This window comes from Felis catus, chromosome D2, assembly GCF_018350175.1.
Source record: "Felis catus isolate Fca126 chromosome D2, F.catus_Fca126_mat1.0, whole genome shotgun sequence".
Classification (NCBI taxonomy): Eukaryota; Metazoa; Chordata; class Mammalia; order Carnivora; family Felidae; genus Felis; species Felis catus.
In genome coordinates, this window is record NC_058378.1 from 54,934,731 (window position 1) to 54,952,002 (window position 17,272).

The 17,272-nt window shown below is 44.7% G+C and overlaps 1 protein-coding gene and 1 non-coding gene across 6 annotated transcripts in view; both read right to left on the reverse strand.

Moving 5' to 3' along the window:
• Positions 1-320: 320 nt before the first annotated feature.
• On the reverse strand, positions 321-426 carry LOC111557148. The gene has a single exon (XR_002737007.2). It is a non-coding gene; the product is annotated as a U6 spliceosomal RNA (small nuclear RNA).
• Positions 427-13,182: 12,756 nt separating this feature from the next.
• The window catches only part of ALDH18A1 (aldehyde dehydrogenase 18 family member A1), a 42,259-nt gene continuing 38,169 nt past the window's right edge, over positions 13,183-17,272 (reverse strand). For all 5 annotated transcript variants that reach the window (XM_019813600.3, XM_006938031.5, XM_019813599.3 and 2 more), the window contains exons 17-18: positions 16,579-16,674; positions 13,183-14,169 (exon numbers count right to left, since the gene is read on the reverse strand). In XM_019813600.3, the coding sequence (XP_019669159.2) occupies positions 13,988-14,169; positions 16,579-16,674 (278 nt within the window). In that variant the 3' untranslated portion in view covers positions 13,183-13,987. The remainder of the gene's footprint in view (positions 14,170-16,578; positions 16,675-17,272) is intronic.

Below are 17,272 nucleotides of genomic sequence, written 5' to 3' on the forward strand. Positions count from 1 at the left end.
GCCTAGATCTTCTTTGTTAATCTCTTCCTTTAATTGAGTGACATACTCAACAGTCTTTGAAAAGATTATTTTTTTGCTTATTAGTTTGCGCTAACCCAAGTTAGTTCCTATTGCCTGTGAGTGCATGCGTGCGCGCACGCGTACACACACACACACACACACACACAGAACCCTTAATTAAAACCATTGTTAGAAGGAGCACTGGGCAAGGAGCCAAAGCACCTGGATTCATTCCTTTACCTCTGACACCCCCATCCCTATCATCACATCTCTATCTATCTATCTATCTATCTATCTATCTATCTACCTCTCTATCTGTTTAAAATATGGAACGCTCACGAGTTTGGGTGTCATTCTTGCGCAGGGGCCATGCTAATCTTCTCTGTATCGTTCCAATTTTAGTGTAAGTGCTGCCACAGTGAACACTATCATCACATCTTTAAATGTCAGACTTATTATCCTCCCCTATAACCAGAGCTGAAACTCTAAGTGAAATAGAAATAATAATGATAAAAAGCAATGATGATAGCAATAATAATACCTGTAATTTCTTTTAGCACTTTTATAACAGGAACTGTGCTAGGTGCTTTACTTAAATTATTTTATGAACCGAATCCTCAAAAACAATATTGGCTCAAAGTAGCTTAAACATAAGGAAATGAGTTATTTTATTTGTAACGTGCAGTTCCCAGCAAGGGCAGCTTGAAGCTTGGTTAACTTAGAGGCTCATGATGTTATCAGGGACCCAGGTTCTTTCCACCTTTTTGCTCATTTGGCTCTGGTCTCCAGGGTAGTACCCCTCATGACTGCAGAATAGCTGTTGAATTTCCAGGAGCCACGTGGAACAAGACAAAGTTTAGCAGAGGGATAGTGTCTTCCTTGCGTCTCTTTTTTAAGTACAAGAAAAGCTTTCCAAGAAGCTTCCCCTGGATCATCCCTCTCATCTCAATGGCCAGAACTGCACCATACACACATACCTAATCCAATCGTTGACACGAGTAAGATCACTGCAATGGGCTAGATGAAGCACAATTCAACCCAAGTTGAGAGGGAAAGAAGTGAAACACTCTGAGAAAAAAAAAAATGAGGCCTCTCCCAGCAGAGAAGGGAAGAAACTGCTAGTTAACCAGCAGTGCTTGCTACAAACTTTGTGAGATGCACAGGGGAGATAAAGTGACTTGCCCAAGGTCAGACAACCAGTTAATGGCAGATGTGGGATTTGAACCTAGAGCTGTCTCTAAAACCTGCTCTCTTAACCTATGCTGTGGGAGGCAGTTGTTCTCGCTAGATTCTTTTGCCTTTGAGGAACTTAAGTCACTAAAGCTATCCTGGCTGCTTCTGGAGAAGAACTGGTGTGGGGACTACCAGTCAGTCAGATACAAGAGACTTAGCAACAGAGAAAACTTACCCAGCTACGCGGACACCTCATTCAACCCCTTCTCTCATGGCTTGCTCAATTCTCTTTAGCCACAGTGGGGAGCAAACATAAAACAATGCCAACTAGCAAACAGCAGGCTTCAGTCTCAGATTTCTGGCTTTCTGAGTATCATAAGTGAACAAATATCCCTTTCCATGTCCTTCCATTTTTCCTCTTATGCTGGTATTGCCTCCTTCAGGGAATTCTTCCTAAACTTCAATCATTTGGTTCTGGTAGGGACTTTCAATGACAGTGCCAAGAAGTGACATCAAAATACAGCAAAACCTTGGTTTGTGAGCATAATTAGTTCTGGAAACATGCTTATAATCCAAAGCACTTGTATATCAAAGCGAATTTTAAGAACCATTGGCTCAGTTATGATCACGTGACATTTGGCATAACATACTACTCATATTGCAAGACATCGCTCATTTATCAAGTTAAAATTTATCAGAAATGTTTGCTTGTCTTGCGGAATACTCACAGAACAAGTTACTCAAAACCCAAGGTTTTACTGTAGTTGACGATGGGAAAGTACAGACGCCAACCAATCAGAAGGGAGATTTGCATCAGTAGTGTAGCAGGTCCTGGAGGCCCCTGACTGGATCAGCTCTAAACTCTGGAGTTGCTGGATCATGAGGAAGTCCAGGCTGTCCAGGGAGGGCCACATGGCCATGGAGGGGGAGGATAGGAAACTCAAGAGGCTTAGGCCAGTAGGTATTAATTAACAGGTATGGAAATATTTCTTTTAATCAGTTCTTAATTTCAGATACTGCATTTATCAGTTCTAGAATGTCTACTCGATTTTTATAAGATTCTAATTCTCTGTTGAAATTCTTTATCTTAACATATATCGTGTCCTTTTCCTTTAGTTTCTTAAACATGTTTTATAATACTTATAATAAAGTCCTTGTCTGCTAACTCAAATATCAGAATCATTTGTAGGTCTGCTTTCATAGTCTGATTCTTCTCTTTATTATGAGTCATATTTCCCTGCTCCTCACATGTCTCATAACTATATAAAGGAACCATAAATGCTGTAGATGATATTATTTTCCTCCAGTGGTGATTCTCTTTTTCTTCTGTTACCAGGTGGGGTAAGAGGCAGATTGTCCCAATCTAGTCAGGGATTCAGCCACATGGGGGCTTGACTGCAGCTTTATTAGTCTAGTCCAACACTGGGTTATCTTGTTACTTGGAGGGAGTCCATGCAAGGTTTTGATTGATAGCCTGGCAGGTCTCTGTCTTTCCAACGCTCAAAGCAAATAGAAGATTCAGTCTGTTCTTAGGAGCTCAGGCTCTTTGGTCTCTTGCCCCACACAGTTTAAAATTTTAGCAAATATTGGGGCGCCTGGGTGGCTCAGCCGGTTGAGCGTCTGACTTCGGCTCAGGTCATGATCTCACAGCTCGTGAGTTCGAGCCCCGCGTCAAGCTCTGTACTGACAGCTCGGAGCCTGGAGCCTGCTTCAGATTCTGTGCCTCCCTCTCTCTCTGCCCCAACCCACTCTCATTCTGTCTCTGTCTCTCTCAAAAATAAATAAACATCAAAAAAAATTTTTTTTAATTTAGCAAATATCTTGAAGGGGACACCCATCTTATGTTTGATGCAGCCCTCCTCCTTCTAATAGGACTTTGTTTCCTATGTACTGAAAGTCTGGGAAATTTCCCTGTGCTATTAGATACTTCTAGTGCAGTGTCTCCCACTCCATCTCGGAATTCAGCAAATGTCCCCCGTGGGGAAAACTAAGCATGTGTTTAGAGCTACTCTAGATTCCACTGTTAGGCTCCTCCAGATCACACCGTCCAACAAAAGCTCTACTGACTTCTTCGTCCCAGTAAAAACCTTATGCCTGGGTCAACCTCTATCCTTGGCCTGTGCCCAGTTTTGGCAATTTCCCCAAGGGAAGAAAGTGGTCAGAGATTATCAGTTCATTCAGAAAAGGCTCTTTTCTCTCCAGAATTTTAGCTCATCAGTCCTTGTTGCTACCAAAACTCTCTAATATCTTTTAAAATAGTATTTCTGTAACTTATCCAGCTTTTTTTCTAGTTGTTTCAGCAGGAACATTGAATTGTTGCTACCTACTGCATTCTATCCAGAAAAATAAGTCCTATTAAATCATTTCAAAATTTAGCCATGGCATGGTCCTAAAGGCATATGTGGCTGAATTAGCCCAGATCATGCCATGGCCCCTCTTCTGCATCTCTACTACAGCAAGGACAGGTGACCCAAGTAGACCAACTAAAGTTCTTCTGCACTGGAAGGGGGAGCCAGAACTTTTTTATTTTTGCAGTAGGTGGGAGGTGTGGGACTAAGGCATGAGAATAAGTCTGGAATATTCCACTGGCTCAGTCTTTCATGCTCATGGAAGAAGCCAGTCTCCAGTAGGAGGAAATGAAGTCTTCACGCAGAAAGGAGAAGCATAGGAGCGCCCAGACGATGTTGGAGTCCCTGGTTACCTGAGCCACAAATTTCTTTTTCGCCTGAGCTAGTTCCAGTCTCTTGAGAGGCTGGGCCAGCTTTATGTTTTTGCCCTTGGCTTTATGAGACACCCTAGGTCAATCCTTTTCTTCTTAAGCAAGGTAAATGTGGCTTATGTTACCACCGGTAACTCAAACAGTCTTAGCTAAGACTGCTCCTTTAATGATGGGCGGGTGTAGAAGGGCCGAGTGAAAGGGGTCTCCCTCACTGCACAGAAGGAAGAAATGGAGGATGGGTGGTGATAGTGCTGAGACCTCAGTTTGAAATCATGAATCCTTACCCCAAGGACAGATGGTGCTTCTGGACTCTGGACACCTAGCCCACTGTGGGAGGAACATCAGACTTGCCCAAGTTATCTGAGTCTGTCTGCCAAAGCCACGCTGTTTTATGCTAACCAAACTGGGAAGCTGTTTCCCACTCTCAACAATATTCAACAATGGGAAGGAATGGAAACAGGAAGATTCCTGTGTTTGCACATTTTACCTACTCCTAGGGCTCCTGACTTGCAGATGAGCCTGAAGTTTACACCAGAGGGTAAACAAGATAGCTATTTGGACATCACACACCACTTTGCCAGTTTCCGTTCTCTTGAATTATTTACCATCTAATTGTCTGCATTGAAACAGAATCTGGAAACACAGAGTCAGAGATGTAGCCTTATTTGTGAGTCAGAGAAGGAAAACTAGAGTCCAAAGAAGTACCTGGAGCAGGAAAACTTCATGGCTTATTGAAGTTCTCTTGCTTTGGGAGGGCTGTGAGTACAAAAGGGTAGGGGAACCAGAGCATTAGCTGATAGAGCCACAGGCTGGAATTGTCCTAGAACTAACTGGTTCGGTCTCTCCTGTGGGGCCACAATCCCTGAGCACCAGTCTGGATGTACCCTCTGAGCCTTGATTTCTTGTCTGCAAAAGACAGACTGCAAAGGGGGGTGGGATGGAAAAATAAGCCTCTCTTATTTGTTTGTTTGTTTATTTTTAATATTTATTTATTATTTCTGAGAGACACAGAAAGAGAGAGAGAGAGAGAGAGAGAGAGAGAGAGAGAGAGAGAGAGAGAGAAACAGAGCATGAGCAGGGGAAGGGCAGAGAGAGAGGAAAACACAGAATTGGAAGCAGGCTCCAGGCTCTGAGCTGTCAGCACAGAGCCTGATGCGGGGCTCGAACCCACAAACCACAAGATCATGACCTGAGCCAAAGTTGGACGCTTAACTGACTGAGCCACCCAGGTGCACCCCTCTTTAGATTTAAAAGATGTTATAAAAAACTTTATTTTCACCATTGTACCAATTATTTCCCATAGGAATAGATACTAGTAGCTGTGAAAAAAAAAGAGAAAAATATGCTAAAAATAATTCAAGCAGTAACACAGAAATTTAGAAAAGCTTAGAAAAGTATAATAATAAAACTCATTAGTAGTCTCATTGCTTGATGAGAATCCATCACTCATTATATTTTGATTTATTTTCTTCCAGTCTTTTTTTCTAACCAAATATCTATAATACAATTGGAAAATATTAATTATATTATTTAAATATTATTTAAAAATCTTTCAGGGGCGCCTGGGTGGCGCAGTCGGTTAAGCGTCCGACTTCAGCCAGGTCACGATCTCGCGGTCCGTGAGTTCGAGCCCTGCGTCAGGCTCTGGGCTGATGGCTCAGAGCCTGGAGCCTGTTTCCGATTCTGTGTCTCCCTCTCTCTCTGCCCCTCCCCCGTTCATGCTCTGTCTCTCTCTGTCCCAAAAATAAATAAATGTTGAAAAAAAAATTTAAAAAAAATCTTTTAATTTTAGAAAGAGAGGGGAGAGGGGCAGAGGGAAAGAGAATCTCAAGCAGGCTCCACATTCAGTGTAGAGTTGGTTGCAGGGCTCGATCCCACGACCCTGGGATCACGACTGGAGCCAAAATCAAGAGTTGGATGCTCAACTGATTGAGCCACCCAGGCGCCCTAATATAATTATACTATTTAAAAAAATTATACTGTTATATTGCCTAGTTTTTTCTATTCAACATTTTGTAGTGAACCTCCCCCTCCCCCCAGGTCAATAAATATTCTTTAAACACAAGATTTTTAATGGCTAATTGTTTTCAAATAGTTGGTTGTAAAGAGATCTATGATTAAAATATTATTAGCTAGGATTCAATGGATTCAGTTTGACTTCACATAAAATCTAATTGGGGTACTGTGAAGGATGCTGATAATAATACGGAGTCACAGATTGGATACAGAGGATCAGGAGCAGAGGTGGAAATGACTCTTCACTACCAGGGCAATTGCCCTGGTGAGAGAGAGAACGTGATGGATGGATGGTCAAGGCAAGGGGTGGATGTGAGCAGCCAGGTGAGTGGGGAGCAGATCCTAGAAAACCCGTGACCCTAATCATTGGATTTAGTAATAACTGCTATTGTGCTATTTCATATGCTATTATGGGCTAAAATCTAGAGTCCAAGTGCCACCTTTATATTCGTATTTCCTTCCAGTCTTTTTTCTAAGCATAATTTTTTTTTACATAGGTGTAACCTATACTATGAACATTTTTATTAGTTACTGTTTTTTTTATTTATACATATACAGTCTTCTAGTTTGACTTGTATAAGCTTAGGATAGGGGAAAAGATACTGTATATCAATAGAAAAAGACAATTTATCCATTTACTAGTTAGGGTCTTAGCTACACCAATTTCCACTCAAATCAACATGATTTTGAAATTTGCAAGGGAAACAGTCCACAATTTTTGGGAGGAGAGAGACGTACACATTGTGGAGAAGGCTGATAGTTCCTTTTCCTCATAGGCAAGTATGTGGAGGGAAAAGGGGTAAGTAAAGGCATGTCAGGGAAAGTCAGAGAAGCAACCACACCTGCTCATTATATCAAATGTCTAGAGACTCTCTAAATAATTCAGGGGCAGCCAGCTCCCTCCAGGGGCAGGTGCTGCGGAGAGTTTCCAGACAAGCATCTCCTCTTGCAAAACTGGAGCAGACCTAGGATCTGATTACTTGAAAAGGGGTCTAGTTAGTAGCCATGGCAACCCCCTTCTTCAGCCTTACTACTTACCTTGGGTTAAGGTACAAGAAACTACTACTGCTACAGCCCGCTGTGTTGGGGAAGAGTTCTGAAGCCCAGCTGCCTGGGTTCTAATCTAGGTTCTACTACTTCCTCACTGTGTGACCTTGGGCAATTTACTCAACCTCTCTTATCCTCGGTTTCTGTACTTGTAAACTAGGGATAACAATTCCTTCATTCACATTGTGTGACATCGTATGCAAGGCTCCTACTATAGTGCTGATACACAATAGCTATCTCCTTAGCGGGTCCCCAACCACATTTCCTAGGAAGAGATGTATGGACTTTAAATAAAAGAGGAGTATCCAGAATTAAGAGAAAGATATTCCTTAGAACAAAATAAATATAACAGCTAACAGTTATTGAAGGTTTACCATAGGTTGGACACTGTGCTGAGTGTTTTACATATAATCTCACAAAACCCATTTATGGGTAAGCATTATCAAAGTTCCAAGAAGTTAAGACACTTACCCCAGGTCAAACAGCTAGAAGGTGGTAGAATCAAGGCCCAAACCCTGTTCTGTCTCTTACCTGAAAAACAGCCTGCGTTCTTACCTTTTAGGTAAATTGGTTTCTGGAAGTTATTTTACTGTGCCAGCACTTCATCTCCAGGTGAATCATTTGAGGATGGCAGTGGGGTATAGGGCAGACCTCCTTAGGTCCATGGGGCCAGACTGCCCTCTAGTGTTAGAGGGATCTTAGGGCTAGACAGAAAAAAGAGTGAATTGCTTTTCTTCTGAGATGGCAGTGCACAGTCCTCCCTTCCAGCCTGGAGTGGGTCTGTCTAGTTTAGTGCCTTCCTATTAGCCAAAGAGTTCTCCTAGGAACGGGAGTCAAATAGGTTATAAACACTGGGAGTTAAGGAGAAGAGCTATCTTGGGGTAGGGCAGCAATTCCCTAGACAGCTTAAGCTTTGAACCATTGGACAGAAGGAGTGTCTCCTATTCTCAGCACATGGGACATAATAGGTGCTCAGTGAGTATTCAGTGATGTTTTAAATATCATTCACTAAAGAGGGAGTTCTACCAGCAAGAGCAGTTATAAAGTTGTTCCTTGACTTTTGGCAGAAGCACTAGCAGAAAAGACACTGTAACATGTAACCCACCTTCCACTCCAATAGACTCCAAGAGCATGTTCACGTTCATGACTAGATGAGAATGATGGCGCTCCTCAGTTGTTTAGAAGTGAGTTGGGGTCAGCAAAGATGTATGATCATTTGAGGCTGCCACTCTCATACCAAGACCCTAATGGTCCAAGGGTCTCAGAGAGCACCCTCCCTCCCTTCCATAACTCTGCCAAAGTAGTCTGTTTCACTGGGTGGTCAGGGAGCACCTATAGGCATTGGTCCCAGCTGGGCTACTGGGGAATACAAAGACAGATACACCAGGAAGGGCCCTATTGCTAATTTTGTGGATAATGTTGATGGAGCCTCTTCCCTGAGCTGTGTGTTCAATCCATTGCCGGAATCTCTCCTGACAGGTAGGTGTTAGTCCTCTACTTGTTCCAAATAAGGAAACTGAAGGCCATTTTGGTAAAAGTAACTGTGCTAAGTTCACACAATTTATAGGTGACAATGCAGGTCAGTAGGACTCCCAAATGCAAGTTCTTTCCAATATGTCACTGGACTACTTCTGTGGAATAACTGGACTCCTGTTACTGTTGCCTTTCTCTAAAATTTGAGAACCTCCAAGAGAATTACCCCCATGGAGCCATCAGTTTACAAACAGATGGCTTTTTTAATACTTTGGTGGTCTAGCTCTCTCTAGTCTAATCTCCTGCAGATCCTCAGTCTGTACTCTCTGCCTGGGGCAAGTCTTAACTCCCTTGCTACTCTCCAGGAGTGCCCAGGAATTTCGCCCTTTCTCCATCTCCTACAGAGCAATTAGGCTTTCCCACATCCTACCACAAAACGTGATTTACAAAACTCATCAATGAGCTCAAGGAAACAAAGGAGGCTTCTAGAAAAATCCACTCCTTAGAGGGGGTTTAAGGTAATTGTGACAAACAGTGCTAGTAGCTTACCCAGTGGTTACCATTTTCTCTTCCTTGTGAAGAGGATCCTGATTTTTGTTCAGGTAGGAGTGTGCTCAACTGTAAAGCTGTATTTCCCAACCCCCCCTACAGCTAGAGTTGCCCACATGACTGCATGAAACAGTTCCTCCCTATCAGCCATGTTGTTTAGGTGAATGGATCCCCCTTCCAGTTCCCTGAGTCAGGATAATTTTCCTCCCCTAATTTCCCTTCTTCCTTATCAATAGACTCTTACTTCTTGGTGCTACAATATGGCCAGGTAAAAAAGTCACTTCCCAGCTCCCTTGTAGAAGTGAGGAGGGGTGTCACGAACCAGTTCTGGACAAGCAATTGGATGGGTCTTCCTGGAAAGTCACTTAGATGAGGCAGCTGGCACATACTCCTTTGCCTGAGGTTCCTCCTCCTTCCTGCTATCTGGAACACAGTACCGAGTGTAGGGATACCACTATCATGTGCAAGAAGGCCTTGCCCTAGGATGGAAGAGTGGAAACCAAAAGGAGCCCGAGTGCCTGATGACATCACGGAGCCTTCACCTCAGCCTCAGCCCTGGGATGCCTACCTCCAGACTTCTTACATGAGACAAAAAATGAACTATCAAGTTCGAGTCCCAGTTGTTTGGATTTCCTGTGACAAAGCAACTCAATTCCTACATTTACTACAGTGATGGATTCAGGCCAGTTTAATAAGAGTGGAGCTTAGGACTTTTGTTGGATTGTAGTTTTATTTGATGCCCCCTCCCACCTCCCAATCCCCCAACCCGCAACACAGCCAGCTTGCCGCTGGCAGATGTCTGGAACTGTGGTTCTCAAAGTGTGGTTCTTGGATTGGTGGTGGCAGCAGGAGCTGGAAATTTATTAGACATGCAAATTCTCAGCCCTTACCCCCGACCTACTGAATCAGTGATCTATTCTAATAACACTGCAGGTGATTCTGAGATTCTCAAGTGTGAGAACCACTGACTTATAGAGATCTATAGAGAAACAGAGCCAAACCCTGATCAAATCCTATCTGAACTACGTGTCGACTTCCTCAGTCATATAACCTAATAAATACACTTTCTTTTGTTAAACTAGTTTGAACTGAGGTACTTGTACCTGAAAACACTCCCACAGTTGCTGCCTCATGGGCACTATCCACACAGGGCCCAAAATACTACCCAGAAATGTCTGTTCCAGGTGCATTTGAGAGACAGAACTGAGTAGTAATCCTATCAACAACTGCCCTGAGTCAAAAAAGAGACCTGATTAAAGTCTTAGGCAAGATTGCCGGAGGATTCATCTGAATATGCAAAATCTTCGTGTTTGCTTGGAGATCTGGGAATGGATTTCTAGTTCAGAAGCACACACGCTGCACATATTCTACTTTGTACTGCAGCACTCACGTGTTAAGTGTCTAGAGACCCATGGTCCCTTGCTTTGCTCTCACCCCCTGCATAGAGCAGGCCTGCTCCTCTCGGACAAACAAGGACCACCTCTTCTTTCAGGCAGAGCATGACATTCACCTTCTCTTTCCCAGACCCCAAATCAGGTCTCTGTTGCTCACACTGTTCTCAGTAGCATCTGCCCATGTGCTCTACATACTGAAAGGTTTGATCTCAGGCTCAGTGCTGTTCCTCCTTACTCACGTGGAGGGCAAGCTGGGCTTCTAGTGACCAGATAAAGCGGGGATGGGAAAGTCTGGCTTCTGAAAACTGCTTCATGAGTAACATGAGAAAATTCTGGTTTCTTGTGGAGTACAGAGCCAAGCCCATAGCTGGGCACCCCAAAAAAATCACAAGTGATCAACTTGCGCCTATTGAGCGCTTGCTAAGTGTCCATGCTGTGCCAAATACTTACGCTACCACCTATGACATAGGAGGTGTTATAGTCCCAGAAAACCGAGGCTCCCAGAACCTAAGTAGCTTGTCCAAAGTCACTTGTTTAATAAGTGGCAAAGCAGGGATTTGAACACAGGTATATATATATATATATATTCTTAAAGTGTTTATTTACTTTTGAGAGGGGGCGGGCAGAGAGAGAGAGGGAGAGAACCCCAAGCAGGCTCTGAGCTGTCAGCACAGAGCCCAACATGGGGCTCGATCCCACGAACCTTCGAGATCATGACTTGAGCCAAAAATCAAGAGTTGGATGCTTAACTGACTGAGCCACCCGGGCGCCCCTGAACACAGGGATATTTATCCAGAGTCTTCTAAGATAAAGGGATAGAACTCAAACTCAAACTCAACCCAATTCAAACTAGCTTGAGCAAAAGAAAAGGAAATCATTGAGTCCAGTGGTGGATTTCAGGCACTGATGAAACCAGGTGGGCAAAGTCTCTATTTATCCCCCGGTTCCCTTTCCTGTGTTGGATACTTTCCTCTACATGGAAGGATGAGGACAATTTGTTTTTCCTAATAAGTGCAGTAAAAATTTAGTTCTACTAGCATGCCATTTGGCCAAGTTTAAATCATCATATGCCCAGTCCTGAAGCAATCAGTATAAGCAGGGAAACAGAGTACTCTGACTTATCAGAACCATGTGACTGCCACTAAAAATAGTGAGGTTGGGGGGGGGGGAGGGGCAGATCAGCATTAACCTCCCCTGAATCACAGAGACTGAGTGGGATTACTGCAAAATGCAGGAGATGATTCCACAAAATAAGGGATACATAGCAGACAAATAACACTTACTATAATCTAGTCCTTGGCTGCCCACCTTTCTCTCCATCTAAATACTTTTCTAAATGCCACATAATCTATGTATATACTGTATCACTGACATACTTTTGGCTGTAACAGAAACCCTAAACTCAAGTAAACTTGGCTTCAAGAACATTTGTTATCCCAGAGGGCTTTTTTTTCCCCATTGGTGGGGGAGGTGGGAGCTTCAGAACTGGTTGTTTCAACAGCCTGTTTGTTGTCAGGAGTTGGTAGCCAGGAAAAGGGAAGGCCCACAGGAGGGATTTCAGAATAAAAGCCAAACAAGTAAGTACTGAACACTGCCTAGATGGGGGTACTTGTGAGGCTCTGGCTGCCTCCCAATCCTCCTTTGGCGATCTCTTCACTTTGGGTTGAAAATGGGAGAATGCAGTCTGCTCATGGCTTCTGTAGAAAAAGACCAAGCCTGAGGTTGCTCCACAGGGGAAATGGCCTTGTTGGATGACTGGGCTTTACCAGTGTTTTCCAGCCCAAACCCCATTCCCATGCCCTGCCCTCAGAAGGGCAGCTCCCCTCGGGATTGTACCCGTCTCAGCAGTCTGGGACAGAACACCTTTCTGTACACTGCACGAACTTCTGCCCCACGTCGGCGTATTCGCTGCTGCAGACTTGTGTTCCATCCCTAGCTCTGGACTTCTGCCTGCACCAGTCCCCTGCCTGAATGCCCTGCCCACTCCTTACTCCTGTGACTCATCTTGCGCAGGGCCCAGATCCAGGCCTGCCTCCTCAGTGGAGTCTTCCCCAAGGGCCCTGGCCTTCTTGGGTCACTTTCTATTTTTGACTCCAGGGGTATTTGTTGTCTGGATGGGAGCTGATTGTGGTATTTGCCATACAGTTAAGCAGGACTTTGTTTATTGCCTTTTCAGGCAAGCTATGCCAGAATTCCCCATTCAGAGGGCAGGGCAGGCAGGGTGGCTTGCCAGACCATCTAAGGGTCTGGATGTGAAGTAGAGTTTGGAACGAGTCTGGGAACATGTTCCACACGACACTGTAATTCCTCTGCTCGTAACACATCCTCAGAAGATAAGAAGCATAGAAGTGAGTGCGTATTTCTTTGGGAGGACCCCCACGAGACAAGAAAGCTTTCAACTGCAGACCATCAGGCACCAGGGACCCTAATAAAACAGGAGCTAGATGGAGGGAGGGAGGGTCATCCAAAGTGAACTAAGGATGTCGGCTGGGGCTGTGGCCAAGTGGACGCTGTGTGGACCTTGGCACAATGGCAGCACATCTGTGCCATACGTAGCCGCTCTTCAGTCCTTCCCTTTTCAGTCCTTATGCTCCTGGGCTCCATCTCCTGTTTTCCTTCCCCCTCTCTCAGTCTGGGTCCGTCCTGAGATCTGCCTGTACCGCCTCCATTGACACATGTAGCAGATGGACTCTCCCCAACCAACTTCTAGAGAAGAGCCAGTGCATAACAGCGGGGTGTGAGGACCACGGGGAGGGCAGAGGAAGAAGAGGGCAACAGCAAGTAAGGACGAGAACGTTAACCATGCACACAGGCTTTTCATAAGAACTTTATTTCTCAAAAAGGGGGAGGAATCCAAAGTATTAAAATAACCCTTTAATTTTTGTTTTGGAGGGAAAGGGCAGGAGACAAAGTAATTCATATAAAAATTTCAAGCATGATTGCTATAGGTACTTCTTCCTGGGACTCGCAGCTCCAGGTTCCAACTGCATTCTGGGTAACGCCGGGTCCTCTGGGTCCGGACAGGGGTGAGCATCTGGAATGCTTCCGTAGATTTACTCCACAATAAATACAAAAAGTCAATCTTCCTGGTGGAAATGATTCAGTCCATTTTTGCAACTGTTTCTGATGAGAATGCCAAAAAGGAGAGCTGCCCCTCTTCTAAATTCCAAATCTTTCCTTTCTGAAACTGACTGTAAGCGTGAAGAAATGAAATGTGGAAAGACATATTAGGTGTGATGGGCTCTAGCGCCAACCAAACGCCAGGGGAGACATTACCTCATTGAGGCGATAAAAAGGTAAAAGTGGCCATGATTTTCCATTGCCTTTTATGGGGGGAAGCTGCACCTTTCTGCTTCTATCCTTGCAGGGAACTGGACTGTGAGAAGCAAAGTCCCCGTCCACGGTGGTTATTTTCTAATGTAGACAAGGGTGAATTGGAATACGCGCGTTAGCCAAGAGCGGTGTTGTCACACTGAGCCCAAAAGCTTCGTGGTACACTTTCCCAGAGGCAGACCCTTCTAGGAAGTGGGAGAAGGCATCTGGCTCATCCAGGACACGACGAGATGCTTAAGACCATCTTAACTGTGAAGACCTCTTGAATCCTTCCCAGCTCTTCTCAGTTGGTGTTTCTCTGAGGCACAGGGAGGTTCTCGTGAAGATATTTCAAACTTCCGTGCTCAGAGAAATCGGAGACCACGTGGTCCTGCCCCCGCAGTAGCCACTTTGTAGTGAGCAGTCCCTCCAATCCTACTGGTCCCCGTGCGTGGATCCGTGACGTACTGATGCCCACCTCAGCTCCTGAGAAAAAGCACGGATGAGGCTGCGGCTTCCCCAGCCTCCGCTTCCTGTCCGTCCACCAGACCCACAGCTCTCTCTTCTCCCGACCTGGCACCCTCTCGCCCTGCCCACTCCATCCTCCCCAGACCCGCCTGAGTTCCATGGTCCCTGTCAATGTGCTCTCTGGTTACTATGAATCACAATGGAGTCCCCTCCTAATGAAACACACTGTGTGGGCCTCTTTTGTGCACTTTTATCCCAAATGCATTTTGACAAGACTAGGAGTGCTGGCTCTGATATCTGCTTAGGGTCTGGACTATGTATCACAATTTGACATTTGGGCATTTTTTGAGGTATACAACAATGTCCAGTATAAAGATGAAGAACATTTCCCCCAAACTTTAAGTTCCAGAATGTAAGGGACATGTTCTCAGTATCCCCCAGAATTCTTAGCACATGTACTCATTTGACAGTTACTGAATACACAAGAGGTGACTGCTCATTTTCCTTCTCTCTTGCTCTAGGCCTAGACTTCGGGCATTAAGGGTCTTCCTGAGTCTAGGTGGGCGTTCTGCATGGTACACAGTGGAGGCAGGGTTCCCTTGTGTGTCACAACTTTACTGAGCAAGTACTATGTACAAGGCACCGTGCTGGGCCTGGGGGAGGCAGTGGTGAATAAATGACGTGAGGTGGTGTTTTCATGGAGCTTATACTTTTGTGGGCAAGGCAGCCAAAGAACGGTTCAGCAAATGATTTCATGTGGTGATGGGAGTGCAGGGAAGGGTGCTGTGACAGACCGTGTGGGCAGGGTGGGCTTCACACAGGTGGAGTGGTTCGGGAGAGCCTCCAAAAGCTGAACAGTGACAAGGAGATGGGCAGGGGAGGGGCAGGTGGAGAGGTGGTGCAGGCAGAGACCAGCAGGGGCAGAGACACCTGAGTGGGGATGTGCTTGGGGGTGGTGGCTGGCATGGACCATGTGACCACTGGATTCAAATTCTGCTTTAATAGCGTAGAGACCTCATGACATCGGGCATGTTGCCTGTCTCTCGTGCTTCAATTCACTTGGAAAGTGAGGAAAATAATAGAATCTGTCATGTAGAACTAAGTGAGACAATGCATGTGATATACTTAGCACAGTGCAAGGAATATGTAAATGCTCAATAAACATCACCTGTCACTGTTATCAACGCGCTTCATAAGAATTTAACTCAACCAGCGTTTGAGTGTTTGCTCTATGTAGGCGATGGAGACAATGGACTTTTGCTCTCTGCTATCGTGGGCTTTCAGTTGAAACCTGGGCACCTCAGTCCTTGAAAGTATGCTGCTATTTCTTCTTCCAATAACATGGAATACAAAAATCAGTGCAACTGATATAATTAAATCAAAAGCCCAACATAACAGAAACAGGCAACTAACTATAAAGGGTCTAATGATTAAGAATAACTGAGTAAAATTCTCTTTAACTACCTTCTGTAATTCAATGAGAAGTACTTCTCTAGGCAGATCATCTATTTAAGAGTTCAGAAAGATTAAAATGTTTTATTTTCAGTGTTGAAATAATGCTCAGATGTGTCATAAATGCCTTACTGGAGCTCTGTATAATGGCACCCCTGAAAACCAGACACTGAAAAATCCTTATACTGGGGAATAGAGATTTTCTTTCTTTTTATTAAAAAAAAAATTTTTTTAAGATTTTATTTTTAAGTAATCTCTATACCAATGTGGGCTTGAACTGCCAACCCGGAAATCAAGAGTCGCATGCTCCACTGACTAAGCCAGCCAGGTGCCCCTGGAGGTTTTATTTCTAAACAGAAGGGGAGAGGGTGTCTTTCTGAAGCTTATTATTTCAGAGGTCTGTTTTAGAAGTCACCCTTGCACCTCTGGGCTCACCTGTTTATTTCCAATGCCCAGCATACGTATTAACCCTTCTTATGTCCTGTCCTCATGGGGAACTCCTCACTCTCAGGCAACCTGGCTACGTCTCTTTGAAGCAGTAAGTCTGCCACAGCAGTGCTCTTGAGAGACCTTGGCATGTACACCTGTCACAACCTGTGCATGTGGACATGCTGTGGTCTGCCATACAGTAGTGGGAGCAACCCAGGCTTTGGACTTGTACAAGTTTGGGTCTAAAAGACAGCTGGGTGACTTTGGGCAAGTTACTTCACTTCTCTGAATCTCAAAGAACTATGAAAAAGAAAAGACAAGTACCTACCTTCTTAGCATGCAAAATGCTTATAGACAGGACTTCTCCTGGCTCATTGTTGTTACTATTCTTTCTCATCAACCTCCCTCCCACAATTCTGTCCCTATCATCTTGATCAAGCATGTGACTGTAAAGCAGAGGTGTCTCCTCCACCCTCACTATGCTCTTTGTAACACATAGTGATTCACAAAGGGTCTCCTTTCTCTCATGACCAGAATCTTTCTTACCCAGTCCAAAGCGGTAGCCATCAGAGAAGCGAGTGCTGGCATTCCAGAACACACAGGCACTATCTACGTGCTGGAGGAAGAACTCTGCTGTTTTCTCTGCAGCATAAAGAGAAGAAACCGAGTTAAGGTGACCAACCCATGGAGAACATCCCTCCTTCCAGTCATGCACTGGTGACTGATCGGGGCTGGGCCCAGGCCCCTGAAGAGCTTCTCCACACATTAAACACGCAGACTTGTAAAAAGTCTAAAGAGGAAGAAGGTTAACCAGCTTCATCAGTCCCTGTTATGGAAAGAGTAGCTGCCTGGGAAAGACTGGGTTGGAGTCCAGATCTCCTCCTGTAGACATACCCTTGATGCTGCAATGGCCTGACTATATTATTTATAGGCTCCAGTGTGAGAATGCCTAAGTCTGAATTCCAATTCCACACTCAATAGCTGGGTGACCTTGGGCAGGTTTCTGAAGCTCTCTGTGCCAGAGCAAAATGCAGACTGGCAATATTACCTAGCTCATAGGGTTGTATAGAGAATAAAATGATTTGGCATCCACAAAGCACTCATCCCAGAGCCTAGCACACGTAAGTGCTCAGTAAACGTCAGATATTCAAACTGGTGGTGTTGTGATTCCCCAATAAACCGTCTGTAGATCCTTGGAGGAGGCCATTTACCACTGGCTGCCTTTACTGCTGGGCCTCCA